This window comes from Geotrypetes seraphini, chromosome 9, assembly GCF_902459505.1.
Source record: "Geotrypetes seraphini chromosome 9, aGeoSer1.1, whole genome shotgun sequence".
Taxonomy (NCBI): Eukaryota; Metazoa; Chordata; class Amphibia; order Gymnophiona; family Dermophiidae; genus Geotrypetes; species Geotrypetes seraphini.
In genome coordinates, this window is record NC_047092.1 from 28,764,827 (window position 1) to 28,780,314 (window position 15,488).

The 15,488-nt window shown below is 41.3% G+C and overlaps 2 protein-coding genes across 7 annotated transcripts in view; both read right to left on the reverse strand.

The window, feature by feature from the left end:
* Positions 1-10,470, reverse strand: part of LOC117366966 (hyaluronidase-4-like) — a 31,918-nt gene extending 21,448 nt beyond the window's left edge. Inside the window, exon 1 of one of the 2 annotated variants that reach the window (XM_033959072.1) lies at positions 10,385-10,470. The gene's annotated coding sequence lies outside the window, so the exon portion shown is untranslated. Of the gene's footprint in view, positions 1-10,032 lie in introns of both variants that reach the window. The other variant, XM_033959071.1, reaches the window with a different exon arrangement.
* A 49-nt stretch (positions 10,471-10,519) lies between these two features.
* Positions 10,520-15,488, reverse strand: part of LOC117366969 (hyaluronidase-like) — a 42,860-nt gene continuing 37,891 nt past the window's right edge. For all 5 annotated transcript variants that reach the window (XM_033959082.1, XM_033959085.1, XM_033959081.1 and 2 more), the window contains one exon: positions 10,520-11,653. In XM_033959082.1, coding sequence (XP_033814973.1) covers positions 11,228-11,653 — 426 coding nt within the window. In that variant the 3' untranslated portion in view covers positions 10,520-11,227. The remainder of the gene's footprint in view (positions 11,654-15,488) is intronic.

Consider the following 15,488-nt stretch of genomic DNA (forward strand, 5'->3'; position numbering starts at 1 on the left):
AAAACAAAAAAAATTTAAAATGGGCAAAGCAACAAGTTAGAAAACACAGAAATGTTAAGCAGTGGCACATTTCCAAATGGGTTTATTTCTTTTTAGTTTATAGGTGAGGCTTAAGGTCACCTTCTACCCCTAGGATGTAATTAGAACATGCATTTAAAAATAGCACCGCTGTACTAAGCTAGAGGGCTGCTGTTAGACTCCCCATTTTCTTGAAATATTTAGCAAAATGTTTCAGTGTCATGTTGTCTACCTTACGCTTTCCGACGAAATTGCAGTTTGATTTGATTTTATAATAATTACAACTTCTCCTCTAAGAAGACCAACTATCTTTCTTTCTGACTATGGAGTAGGAAATAGAAGCCCTGAGTGTGGTCAGGCTAAACATCAGCTTCCCTGGGGAAAAAAGTTGTGATGTCTCTGCATCTATTTTAAAAAATTCTATTTCTTTTTCTTGACTGCATTCTTTAAGTAAGGGTGCCAAAGCCAAACTGCCCATTTTTAATTTATTTTTAGAAGAACCAGTGCACAAATACTCCTACTCATAGTCAGGCACAGATTATTTGAAAGCCAAATTTACAGAAAGGAAACCAGGGCATTGCTGTGAGAGTCTATGCAATCAGTGTATAGACTAGCAACATCTGTCCTCAGTGGGCTTCATTTCGAAAGGATGCATAAGGGAGAAGCCTAAAAAAGTGCCTATTTTGTAAAAGAAACATAAATGCCTATAGCAGAACAATAGGAGGCAGGAATCTGTGCATGCTTTGGCAGTATAGATAAAGAACAGACCACAAGCACCAGATGGTAAGTGGGTAAATGATTTATTAAAGTACATAGTGCAACAAATTAACAAATGAATTAATTTTTTATTTTATTTCAAATATTTATATCCCACATATCCGACAGTATTAAGTGGGTTCCAATCTTATATACATAATAAAATAAAACATACAATAAACACTGACATACTATCAAAAAAACACAATATTCACGATCAAGACCCCTGTTCGTTTACAGAAATTGGATAGTTCTAAGTCTAACAGATGCTGGCACTGTCATCTCGATGTAGGGACACTAGGATCTACCGTACTATTGTCCCTTGCTATTTAAATTCTGGAGATCCATTTGGGGTCAAATTATTACGATATTGGAAGTTCCATTATCATTGTCATATGATATAATATTGTTTGGAACGGTATTATTCCCCAAGAGACCAATCAATGCAAACCAGAATAAATTGTTCCTCATCATGACAGGAGTAGCCATGCACCTTATAATGAAAAATTGGAAAACTGGGATAACTTAAATTATAGTTTTTGGTGGGAATCCTTACGCCAGATTTATAAGTTTGAAAATATTAATTCGTTGCAGCTGGAAGACCATAGTAAATTCAAGGAAATATTGTAAGATTTAAATGTTAATTATTAACATTATTTCCTTTTGATTCATGAAAGATTGTTGTACACATCCAGGAGGGGTGGGGTGGGGGGTTAAGTATTTCTATATTATTTGTTGGAATAGAATGCAATATATTATATTACTTGATTGTTAATTTGTTGCACTATGTATTGGAGTTAAAAAATGAATAAAGAATTTAAAAAAAGCAACAAAACACAGGAATCTAAAATAACATATGCATAAAAGAAAATTAGATAAAACACAGTGCCTGATGTGGTCACGTTTTACCTATGTAAGACTTCATCAGGGGCAAACAACTAGAGGGAATAATTAAAACAGACTTCTCTCTAGAGAACTGCTGTAATTCCTGTGGCTATTTGCTATTATTACTACGTCTAGAGGAAAGTGCATTTTTCATTATTTCCTCTAGTTAGCTGCCCCTGAAGCAGCTGTACGTAGATGAAAGGTGGTCACATCAGCTGTTCTGCTTTACTAAATTGCCTACTACCTTACCATCAAGTTGCTGTGTGGTCTGCTCTTTATCTGCACTGCTTGGACATACATTTCTATGCACCTTTATAAAATAGACCCTCCAGCTCACAAATGCTGATGCATGCATTTAATCTTATCTCTGAAGTTGGGGCACATGTATTCCATGCATATACTTGTGTATTTTCTAACAAATAATATAATCACACTTAGCACTGTTTCTTTATAAGGCACTAATTGTAGAATCACAGGGACAAAGAGGTGCTTTCATATCCCTAGCCACAAATTCAGGATAATTGCTGAAGAAGTGATTCTTGTTTTATGGCTGCATCTGCTACATATGTAAAATCTGCTGTAACTTTTACAGAACAGGGATTTTCTTTTAGTGCTTTACAGATTCACCTGTGTTTAATGCTCAATCGTGGTAGTACAGGGATAATTTCATGATCGTAATTATTACAAGAGTCTCTAAACTATAACATAGGCAATGGAGGGTGAAATTTAAATTTGAAAGAGTTGCATTGGATGTTTTGAGTTGAACAGTATGTACCCTATAGGTTTGAATGGTATGAGTGACTGGATGACTGGCAGAATACATCGGTCTTGGTAGCTTGAAATGGTTTTCTGAGCTGTGGCCTGGCCACTTAGTTGGATACATCATAGGGTTTTTTTTTCTATGTCATGGCTGAAATGAATTCCACGGCGATCTGAAAAGTGAAGTGATTGAACTTATGTAGTTGGCAAGAATTTTTCAACTTTTTGCAAATTTAGCTTCAGTATTGAAGTTTTGTTAATATATTGTGTTCGTTACAGTTACGGCGCTGTTTATAGAATTCGGCCAGAATCTCTGACGCCATAGCCCATCCAATGTGCCCTTGAAAAGATGTAGTCCACATCTTAAAATTATAGGCATAATATACCATACTAGTATTTTAGCCTGTTACATTAACGGGTGCTAGAATATATGTCTGTCTGTCTTTATTTCTGTCTCTCTCTCCCTCCCGCTGTCTTTCTTTCTTTCTGTCTCTCTCCCTGGCCCCCTTTGTCTGTCTTTCTGTGTCTCTCCCTGCCCCTGCCTCTTTCTTCTTTTCTTTCTGTCTCCCTTCCTCCCGCTGTCTGTCTTCATTTCTCTCCCCCCACTTCCCTGTGCAGCAGCCACAGCAGCATTCCCTCCCCCTCCATTTCCCTGTGCAGCAGCAGCAGCATTACGATCTCCCCCACTTCCCTGTGCAGCAGCCACAGCAGCAGCATTCCCTCCCCCTCCATTTCCCTCCCCACACACCACTTCCCTGTGCTGCAGCAGCGTTTCCCCTACCCCCCCTTTCCCTTCCCGTGGTCTGGCCGGCTCCCTTAGTCCCTTCCGCTCCCCCTTCCCTTCCCGCGGTCCCAACAAACCTGCCGATTCCAGCAGCATCTGCAGCACTCTATACACGCTGCTTTGGGGCCTTCTATTGCCCTGATTTACTCTGGCACATCCCTGATGACATCATCAGAGACACGGCAGAGCAAATCAGGGCAGTAGAAGGCCCCAAAGCAGCGTGTGTAGAGTGCTGCGGACGCTGTTGGAATCGGCATGTTTGGAGTCAGGACTGCGGGAAGGGAAGGGGAGGCGGCAAAGGACTAAGTGAGCCGGTCAGACATCGGGAAGGGATGGGAGGGTCAGACCGCGAAGAAATTACTTACAGAGTGAGTGGGGAGCCAGCAAAGCAGCTGGAGTCTTTTTTGTCAGCAAGCTACCGCGGCGAAAAACTTTATTAAGGGAGCCAGCGAGACCGTGAATGCGGGACCGTTGTAAGGTCACATACGCACTCTTGCTGGCCACGGACATATGGATCAGGGAACACGCCGGTAAGAGTGCGTATCCGCTGCTAGGGTTTTATTATATTAGATATCCCCAAACACAGATGTCAAACCTGTATAAGTGCCTACGTGTCCCTTCAAAAGATGGAGTAGCTCATGTCTTAGTTATATTACTGCATAACTGTACATAAATAAAAATGTTAAAATAGTGCAGAAGTTAAAAAAAATCTTTATTTCCATTACCCTAGGGAAAAGCCTCGTTTATGCCATTCTATGAATATGTGCTAAAGAATACATAAAAGCAAACACCAAACCTGGAGAAAAGGACCAATGTTTCCCAACGATATCCATGAACCCAAAGACACAAAAAGTGAAACAAAGGTTCCTCAATGTTCAGAATGCTTTGAGTGCAAATGTTTATTATTAGCATAAAAAGCTAACTTCTTTTGCCAGGGGTGGGTTTAGTTAGGAGCAGCGACTTCTGCCTTGGAATTGTGTCATTCACCTACAGTCATTTTGGTAAAACTCAAGTTACAGATAATCATCAGGACCCCTGCGGAAGGCAAAGTTGTGCCGAAACACGGCCTGTGTAGGGTCCGGCTTTTATGACAAATTCTGTGAGCACTGAACATATGGTGAAATTACTGTAACATTTTTATTTGTTTAAAATGATTAATATCCCGCCTATCCACAAATCTAAGTGGGAAACAACAAACACATACAAAATCACAGTAAAAAATACAAACAAATACAAAACAGCAGAAAATGAACTGATCTAACTCAAACTGTCATATGGCTTGCTCCAAAAAATGCTCGAACAGCACAGTTTTCACCTCCTTTCTAAAATGCCAGAGCATATTTGATTGGCGCAGCGACAGAGATAAGGCATTCTACAATGAATGGCTCTACACTGAAAACACAGCTATGCGGTTCCCCGCAAGCTTCATGGCTGCTAATGATAGAATTTCTAATCTCAAACTGTCTGAAGACCGTAACTCACGCGAAGAACAATGCCATAGCAAAAGAGAGCGAACACTTGATGGACAGTTATGCTGAAACACCTTAAAACATCACACAAAGAACTTTAAATTCAACAGGCAGCCAATGAAGCTCTAGAAGTATCGGAGTAATGTGATCGAATTTAGAGGCATGAGCAATGAGGCATGCGTCACAGACTTTTTGTACCTAAGAGGTTGTTGGTTTTGTAATTATATGCATTATGAGAATAATAAACATTTGCACTTAAAGCTTCCTGAACATGCAGGAACCTTGTGTCTTTGTCCTGAACGTCCAGGAACCTTGTGTCAGTCTAAAGAATACATAGTCATGAATAATATTTTATATAGACATGTTCAAGTGCAAATTTTAAAAATACAAAGTCCCTTCAGCTTAAAACAAGAAAATTACTAATTACCAAATAATTTAATTTGCAAAAAATAGGTACAGTTCTCACATAAATATATTTACTCTTTTAAATAAACTTATTGGAACAGAAATCTTTGTTACCTTCGCTCTGGCTTCCTGCCTTCTTCAGTTACCTGGTCTACAATAACAGTGAAGCAGCCCGAGGATCCTGTGGCAGTTAAGCAAAACCTGTTATTACAGTCTGAGTCAGTGCATTGCTGAAATCTGAGGCTTCCATGAACTTAACTTTTTTTAAACTTTGTATGTACACCGCTTAGACCAATGGTTCCCAACCCTGTCCTGGAGGACCACCAGGCCAATCGAGCTTTCAGGCTAGCCCTACTGAATATGCATGAGAGAGATTTGCATATAATAGAAGTGACAGGCATGCAAATCTGCTCTATGCACATTCAGTAGGGCTTAGACCATTGTTTCTCAACTCTGTCCTGGAGTATCCCTTTGCCAGTCAGGTTTTCAGGCTATCCACAATGAATATGTGTGAAAGAAATTTGCATATAATGGAGGCAGTGTATGCAAATCAAGTTTATGCATATTCATTGTGGATATCCTGAAAACCTGACTGGCAAGGGAGTACCCCAGGACCGAGTTGAGAAACATTGGCTTAGACTAATATGATAGGCAGTATATCAAAATAAAATTAAACTTGAAACTTGATCTTTAAATGAGGAATGTTTTTAAAAGAACCTCTGACGTTATTTTAAGAACAATCCATGAACGGTATGAATGAGTACTGACACAGACTGATTGGTGTAATGGCTGACAGTATCTAAGTTATATGCAATTGCCATTTTTTTTCAGTTATCATCCCTAGTAAGAATCAGAAGTCAGGATGAAATGTGAATAACGTGTTGTTGGTGATCTCAAAATTTAGCTTGTCTGGTTTAAAATGAACAGTCATCATGGCTTATGTTGAATTTTACGCTGGTTTTTTCTTTTTGCTTGAAGGTTACATCTTTAAATAAAGAGAAGAAAATGCATAAGCAGCAGATTTTAAAGCACGTCCCCTGAGGAAACCATCAGAGTGAAACGGATCGGTCACCGTTAGGAGCAAGTTAAGTGATTGGCTGCATATAAAGTTTTTCAAAAACATGATATTTTGATTAATAACGAAACAATAATTTGACAAGCAAAGAACATAACAATCGACTTATATACCTCAGGACCGTGAAGCTCGATGCAGTTTACAAAAAAAAAAAAATACAATTGAATGGTGGAAATTAGTTACCCAAATATTTTGGAAAAACAGCAGGAAGGAAGGAAGTCCTGCCTACACGGGAACATCTTTGAGAGTGATATCGTGGAACTGTCTGGCAAAGTTTGCCTTTATGTGGATGATACCAAACTCTGTAATAGGGTAGACACCCCGTAGGGTGTGGATAACATGAGGAGGGATCTGCTGAAGCTTGAAGAATGGTGAAGCAACTGGCAACTAAGATTTAATGCTAAAAAATGTAAGATCATGGACTTGGGCTGCAAAAATCCAGGAGAAAGATATAGTATAGGAGGAGAGGAACTTTTGTGCACGGAAGAAGAGTGGGACTTGGGGGTGATTGTGTCTGATAATCTCAAGGTGGCAAAACAGGTAGAAAAGGCAACAGTCAAACCAGGAAGATGCTTGGGTATATAAAGAGAGGAATGGCCAGTAGGAAAAGGGAGGTGATAATGCCGCTGTATAAGTCTTTGGTGAGGCCCCATTTGGAATCCTGTGTGCAATTTTGGAGACTGTACCTTCAAAGAAATATAAATAGAATGGAGTCGTTCCAGAGGGCTGCTACAAAGTTGGTTAATGGCCTTCATCATAAATCGTATGGGGACAGACTTAGAGAACTTAATATGTATACTTTGCTTAGAAATTTTTATAAACGTTTTTATCAAATTTTAAATAAACTTGAAACTTGATAGAGACGTTTAAATATCTCTGTGGTGTTAATGTATAGGAGGTAAGTCTTTTTCAAATGAAGGAAAATTCTGGAAGGAGAGGGCATAGGATGAAGTTAAGAGGCGATAGGCTCAGAAGTAATGTAAGAAAATGCTTCATTAGAGAAAGGGTGGTAGATGTGTGGAATGGTCTCCCAGTGGAGGTGGTGGAGACAAAGATATCATAGGCATATGGGATCACTTTGGAAGAAGAAAAGATAATGGATGCTAGGGCAGGGCAGCCTGGATGGACCATTAGGCCTTTATCTGCCATCATGTTTCTATGTTTCTAAGGGAGGAAGGGCTTGAGAAGCATTATGGAAAGGAGTGAATGCTAGAGAAAAGATCATGGAGTAGGGTAGTGCTGGATGGGAGAGACAGAAACAGCAGGCGAGGAGGTTGGAAGGAGAGAGAGGGGCACCCACGAGAGGAGTTTGGAAAGAGAGAGAGAGGAGAGAGAGACAGACCCACAGGAGAGGGGAGTTGGAAGGAGAGAGGAGAAAGAAGCACTCGTAGGGGAGGAGGGTTGGAGGAAGGAAGAGAGAAGCACTAAAAAGATAAAGAGGATGGGAAGGGGGGACCAAGGAAATGGATGGGGCTGTGGGAGAAGTGTGGGTGGGGGTCATGTATTGTTGGGGGTTTTTTTTCTTCAAAAATATGGTAACCCTACCTAGAGCAGCCAGTGACAGCCTGTCTTCATCACACTGCTGCTGTTGGGGAATTATGGCATGTTTAAAAGGCATGCTGAGCGTGCGTTTGATTTGTAGTCCTTCCCAGCTTGTAGAGCCAACAGCAGTTTCCCCTCCTGATGAAGTATTTTTGCAAAATCCTGGTAGAGGGGTGTACACAGCGGGGGATGAACAACACGCTTTAATTACACACGAGGGAACAGCAATATGGTGATGAGGCTATATGAACACTGCTGGTTGGACTAGGAGTTCGATAAGTTGAAATCTAACAGTAACAAAAAAAGAAAAAAGTGTTAAATTCTAGTATGTATATTCAACAGGGCTGTTTGAGACATTTAAAGTGCTATGATGGTCCTGATAGCTATCTTTGTTCAACCCTAGTGATTTTATTGAGCACTATGGTGGTTGGTCTGAGCGCTTCACTATAATACTGTATGATTGCAGTACACAATATTTGTTGAATATAAAATATTTACTCTGTGATATTTTGCATGTTGAAGTTTTAAAAGGATGCCATGGATGGGGAGGTAAAAAAGAGAAAGATATATAGATGACAGATGACAGGGACAAGGCGGAGAGTGCAAATGCATGAGAGGAAGGCACCTTGGTGGGTGAACTGGAGAAAGGTCCTTAATGCATTTGACATGGCAGAGCTTCAGATAGCAACACCAACTATTTGTATATAATGGTGGCCATCAGAATAATCTGGGTACTGTGACTGGATATAGGTAGAGCAACAGCCCAACCTAGAGTTTGGCCATAGGTAAATCAGACTGAGCAGTTAGTCTTAGAGGCTAGTGGAGTGTAAAAATGGCAAACACAAGAAAAGGAAAAAAAAAAAAAAGAGAGTCCAGTTCACATCTGTTTTAGACCAATGAATTATTTTATTGGAACAGTAAATCAATATAGTTGTAGAGAAAATGCAACTTATTTTCCTCTGTAAAGTTCCTTTTCTTCTCTTGAGGGCTTTAATCTCAGTTCCCCAAGTTCCTTTTCTTCTCTTGAGGGCTTTAATCTCAGTTCCCCAAGTTCCTTTTCTTCTCTTGAGGGCTTTAATCTCAGTTCCCTCTATTGGTCCTGGTTTCTATGGCTTCCAGCTTCAAGTCTCCTGTCCTTTCGGGTACTTGTTCCCAATAACTCAGCCCGAGACAGGAAGAAAAAAACCAAAAAAGGATTAGCTTCTCCAAAATATGGTTTTCAGGCCAATGCCTATATCACCTGGGCAGGAAGTGCACAGTCCCAAAACCTCCTGCCCTTCCTTTGCTCTTGAAACAGGCCTCAATTTTCAGAATCTCTTTAATTTAGGCTTGGGCTTCACAGGCCTTCACTCCTAGGCCTCTAACACTGTGGTAAATAGTGAAGATTGCATTCAATAAACTCTACCATTTTTCCACTAGCAAGAAAAAAACCTGCTAATATTTTCTTTGAGCCTGTACTGCACTGCTCAAAGGAGCGGGTTATGCCTCCCTGAATAATTCTGATGAATCTGTACCTGCCCAAGAACCCTGCGGGTCAAGAATTAGAATCTTCCACTGTGTTACATCAGAATTCAGAGCTGAACTTTTCTTGGTTATAATATTCTATTCCAGCATTGCTTTCAAAGAGAATTCAGCTGACTTCCATGAGTTGGCTTTTAAATGAAAAAAAACCTTTTACCTTCAGGAGGTACTGCCAGGCAGCTTCTTGGTTTCTCTTTAAACCAAACTCCCAGCTTCTAGCTATTTCCACTATTGCAGTCCATTTCCCCCTCAATCCTGGGCCTAAACTGTCATGTAGCATATCAGTTAAAAACACTGGAGAGAGAGCCCAAAAAGGCCTCAACGACAACAGAAGCACAGCACAATAATAATAATAATAATTTTATTTTATATACCGCCAAAGCCATGGAAGTTCGAGGCGGTTTACAACAAGAAGCGCTGGACAATCAGTGAAGAGGTCACAAATCAAAAGTCATCAATACAATCTTACATAATGAAAGAAATGGAAAGCTATAAAGTTCTTAAGGTTACTGGTTGAATTAGCAGAGCTGTATAGATTCTTAGTTTACAAATCGATTGAACAAACTTGTTTTTACCAATTTTCTAAAATTGAAATAAGATGAGGAGAGCGTGATAATGTTACTAAGCCAATTGTTCCATTTGCCTGCCTAGAAGGCAAGAGTTCTGTCCAAGAATGGAGGAGTTCTGTCCAAGAATGGAGGAGTCGTGAGGATAAGATAGCAATAATTCAGCCACGGGTATACAGTACAGTTCAAAGTACACTTTATTGGTAGTAGCACCTCGAATACTCGACACTGATAATGTTTCAGAATAAATACCTTTGTCAAGAGTCTCAAAGGATGATTTCTCTATCGCGTGAATAGTGCATTAAGTGCAGGTAAATGTTTAGAACGAGCAGAGACAAAACTGGTGTCCAAAGCAATGCTGATGGTCATGAGTAAGAAAGTCTTGCTCCTCCATTGTGCGTATCAGTTAAACACACTTTCAACAGCATTTAATCCAGCTCCTGCCACTTCTTCAGCCCCTCTTTAAGTCTCCATGGAGTCACCCATTCCTCCATTGTTATTGCATTCCATAAACTCTGTCTCTGAATCCATTTCTATTTCATTTAGCTTCTGATTACTCTCATTTACTGCTTCTGAATAAGTAATCTCTGGTTCAGTTTGGTACCTGGGCTGTAGAATTTCCTGATTTTCCTTTCCGCACTGAGTCAAGCATGGCTTAGGCCGTGGTCGCTTCTCTTGACAACTGCTGCTCTGGGTGTAACTCCTCCTCCTCCTCCTCCTCCTCCTCCTCGTTGGCTTGTGGTGCTGGGATATTTAAGTTCAGCTCCAGGTGCCTGCCTGCCACTAATTGCTGCAGTGCAAGGAGGTGTGTTTACCTGGCTTTTCTGCCTTAAGATTTGTGTTCCCTTTTGGAACTAAATAAATCAGGCTTAACTTCTCCTTTCTGCCTCAGGCTTGGTGACTTAATTTTCCTTTCCTGCTGTAGCTCCTTAGAAAGATATAAATAGGAAGTGTTAGTTACTGGGGTTTCTTTTGACAAATAGGCTTTGCAATTGGAGGTGTGCAGTTAGCATTTGGCACCTCTGAGGGCAACTCAAGAGTTCAAAGGGGCTTCCCTGTGACAGTATCAAATAGTTATCAGCGTTGAATATTAGCAGTTTCAGCATAACTTCAGATTCTGGGCTAGTTAGTGTTACTGAAAATCAATGGCTATGTTCAGTGAGTAATACTTCGCTGGCTAGAAGCTGCTTCTACCTGGCTCAATACTGCCAACTACTGGATTCTGTAGTAAGTACTCCATAGCAGTGTTATAGAATGTGTTCCAGTTGCTAACAGTATGCACAAGTGCATTTACTGTATATCAATCACTACACAGGACTGCCTGCACCAGGATGTATGTACAATCAGCAGATAGCAAAGAAAGTAACACAGCTGCTATTGAAACTGTTACTGGCTTCTAAGAAAATAAGCATTTTTCATAAAAATCTCTTTTTTTATTTATTGTTATTTAAATACTATACTTGTAACACAAACATTGTAACATGATGAAAAATAAAACTTGCACAACTAGTGTTAAAAGGACAATTCGATGAGGAATTTCCTTGCTCGTGCCATTGTGATTTTTGAGTTCGCAGGAGATTCCAGCCCAGCCTTCGTAGCACCGACACAGGAAGCTCTCATTCATAGCTTGGACGTCTATCACCTTTGCGTCGCCTCTCACGCGGAACCTCACTCCCCTGCCAGAGAGAAGAGTCTGGATGCCAAAGCTTGCAGGGTTCAGGTGCAGGTAGGCGGAAGAGTCGATGGCTTTCCGCACACACTTGCCGTTCTTTCTACACAGCGCTTCACTACAGAGTTCGGCAGCGGAGGTCACATTGACGATGTAGTGTCCCAACTGTCCGTTTATATATTTTTTCACAGTGGAACAGCTATTCTAAAAGAAAGAGCCTGTGATTAATTTTAAACCATTAATCTTTAGCAGGGGTGTCAAAGTCCCTCCTCGAGGGCTGCAATCCAGTCAGGTTTTCAGGATTTCCCCAATGAATATGCATGAGATCTATTTGCATGCACTGCTTTCATTGTATGCTAATAGATCTCATGCATATTCATTGAGGATATCCTGAAAACCCGACTGGATTGCGGCCCTCGAGGAGGGACTTTGACACCCCTGATCTATAGGTAGCTGCTTTTGTCCAATATTCTTAAAATAGCTCTTTTTAACTTTATGTGCATCATACAGAATGGCCTTGAGTTTTCATATATACATTACCAGCCCGTCATGTCCTAATGCATACCAAAACATTGGAATTGTTAGGGATCTGATTGCCAAAATGCCAAGAGCAAGAGAGAACATCAGATATTTATAGGCCAATAACGTCACAAGTGGGGTAGAAATCAGCTAGAGCAGTGCATCTCAGTCCAGTCCTTGAACACACCTAGTCCCATCAGGTTTTTAGGATATCCACAAAGAACGCACATGAGATAGATTTTCTATCTCATGCATGGTCATTGTGGATATCCTGAAAACCTGATGGGACTAGCTGTGCCTCAAGGACTGGGTTGAGAAGCATTGGTCTAGAGCAGTGGTTCCCAAACCTGTCCTGGGGGACCCCCAGCCAGTCTGGTTTTCAAGATATCCCTAATGAATATGCATGAGAGAGATTTGCATACCTGTCACTTCCATTATATGCAAATCTCTCTCATGCATATTCATTAGGGATATCTTGAAAATCTGACTGGCTGGGGGTCCCCCAGGACAGGTTTGGGAACCACTGGTCTAGAGGTTGGACTGATTCTAATCCAGACTCCATCTGACTCTTAACAACCTAAGATATGTGATGTGGGAGATTCCTTCCCTTTATTTATAGCATTTACTACGAGGGGCCACTGAAAAGTTCTCAGCCCAACCAAGAAGAGAATGATGTGGAGCTGTGAAAATTACAAGTTATTCCACACTTTCATTTCATATCATATCATTGAAATGAAAAGTGTGGAATAACTTGTAAGTTTCACTGCTCCACATCATTCTCTTCTTGGTTGGGCTGAGAACTTTTTAGTGGCCCCCTTGCATTGTGATGTCATAATGCTTCATTCCACCAATGCCTAAGAGCCAACCTCATCGGTGATATCACAATGGCTGTGTCATTCTTTAATGCCTATCCAGTGGCGTACCTAGGGTATGTGGCACCCGGGGCCCATCATTTTTTGACACCCCCCCCCCCCCATGTAAAAAAATTTTTTTTTTTTTTTTTTTTTTGCAATAACCATGAAATGGAATAAATGGTCAGAATAGAAACAGGCAGTGAAAATTTTCTTTTATTGAACCTCATATATGTAACCATTATTCCAAACATAACAAAACATAAATTATGTCTAAATTGTCATGACATTAGAAGTACATATGGAGTAGTTGCAGGCAGTGGCGTACTTAGGGTATGTGGCACCCAGGGCCCATCATTTTTTGACCCCCCCCCATCTATATGAAAAATATGATTTTTAGTACCAATCTACATATCGCACCACAAGAGTGTACCTAGGAAAAGGCTGCATCTTAAACACTGCAGTGAGCACTAGAACACCAACACATACATTGTAAAACTAAACAAGCCAGATCCCGCACAGTCAATTGGTCCTGTAGTCAATGCCAACTGAAAACTATGTCTTTTTCATACACACAGAACAGAGATACACCCTCGCCCAAAATGGAATAATCACAAACTAAAAATAGAAATATGTAGACAAAAGTTAAACTGATCCGCCAAGAAACCAGACCCTGGATACAATGCAACACCACAAAAAACAGTAACACATGTCCTCTAATACAGTGCAAAATATAAAGACAGTAGATGTAAATTTGAAAAAACTGATACATAACAATCACCACTTTATAAATTAACAAATAAAAATAAAACAAATAATGAGATATAAAAAAATACAATTTTATTGGACTAATCCCCGTAAGCTCGGTCCCCATCCCCGCAAACCACCTGATTCCATCCACACAAGCCTTGAATTGTTTATATTAAAGTATAAAAAGAAACAATATTCTGTACAATTGTCAATTTATAAATCAGCGTCTTCTCCCCACTCTCTTCCCCATTTCCCTTCAGCATCCTCAGCCCACTCTCTCTCCACTTTCCTTCAGCGCACGCACATAAAAACAAGCAAGTAATTTTATATCATTTTCATTCTATTCATTCATAGAAATTAAAGTCTAGATAATGCCAGTCACATAACAAAACATGATTTTACAAAAATAATTCCCTGCAGTCAAGCCTGCAAGGATTATTAGATGTCTTTCAGCAGTTCCCCTCCCTCCCTCCCCCTTACCTTTGTGGCCAAGTCAAAATGATCTACCAACAATAAAATTTTAAAAACACAAAGCACGCTGTACGCAGAGAAAATGTTAATTATCATTTATATTCCGCGGGTTTTCAAAGAGGTCAAGGCAGATGACTTTATGCAATGTCACCTCAGTAACAACTATACAAAAATAGACAAATATTCCCCCTCCCTTTTTACTAAACTGCGATAGCGGTTTTTAGCGTAGGGAGCTGCGCTGAATGCCCCACGCTGCTCTCGACGCTCATAGGCTCCCTGCGCTAAAAAACTCTATTGCGGTTTAGTAAAAGGGGGCCATAGTGCAAAATATAGACAGCAGATATAAATTTTCAAAACGGACACATTTTGATCACTAAGTTGAAAATAAAATAATTTTTCCTACTTTTTTGTCTGGTGATTTCATGAGTCTCTGGTCCTTCTTCTGATCCTTCTTCTTTCTCTCTCCCCCTGGCTCCCCTCTTTATTTCTGCCTTTCTTTCTCTCTCCTCCTGGCCCCCCTCTTTCTTTCTGCCTTTCTTTCTCTCCCCTTGGTCCCCCTCTTTCTTTCTGCCTTTCTTTCTCTCTCCCCCTGGCCCTCCTCTTTCTTTCTGCCTTTCTTTCTCTCCCCCTTGACCCCCTCTTTATTTCTGCCTTTCTTTCTCTCCCCTTGGTCCCCCTCTTTATTTCTGCCTTTCTTTCTCTCCCCTTGGTCCCCCTCTATCTTTCTGCCTTTCTTTCTCTCTCCCCCTGGCCCCCCTCTTTATTTTTTCCTTTCTTTCTCTCTCCCCCTAGCCTGCACAAAGCCATCGTGCCGATTTCTCCACTTCCACGATTCTTTCCCTACCCTCACCCCCAAGCCAGCAGCCGATTTCTCCCTGCTCCTTCCCCGATGTCCTGAACTTCATCGGGCAGCAGCAGCATTCACAATTCACTGATGTTGCCCGCTTCAGGCCTTCCTCTCTGTCGGGTCCTGTCTTCATGAAAACTGGAAGTAGGCAGGACCCGGCAGAGAACAAGGCCTGAAGCCGGCAACAGCAGCGAATTGTAAACGCTGCTGCTGCCCGAAGAAGGTAATGGAGCACCGAGGCAGTCCGCTTCTCCCCCCTCCCAGCCGAACCCCCGCTGACCCTCCTATCTCCCCCCCCGTGAACCTTTCCGACCTTCCCAGCGAGAGCAGCAAACCTCCTTCGCGGCTTTCTCCTCCCTCTGCCGCGTTACTGATGACGTCATCAGTGATGCGGCAGAGGGAGGATAAAGCCGACGCTACTGGAGGGAGGTTTGCTGCTTTCGCTGGGAGGGTCAGAAAGGTTCACTTGGGGGAGGAGAGAGATAGGATGGTCAGCGGGGTTTCGGCTGGGAGGGGGGAGAAGCGGTCTGCCTTGGTGCTCCAAGGCCTGGCGCCATTACCTTTTTCGATAATGGCGCCGATGCTGCTTTCGCTGGGAGGG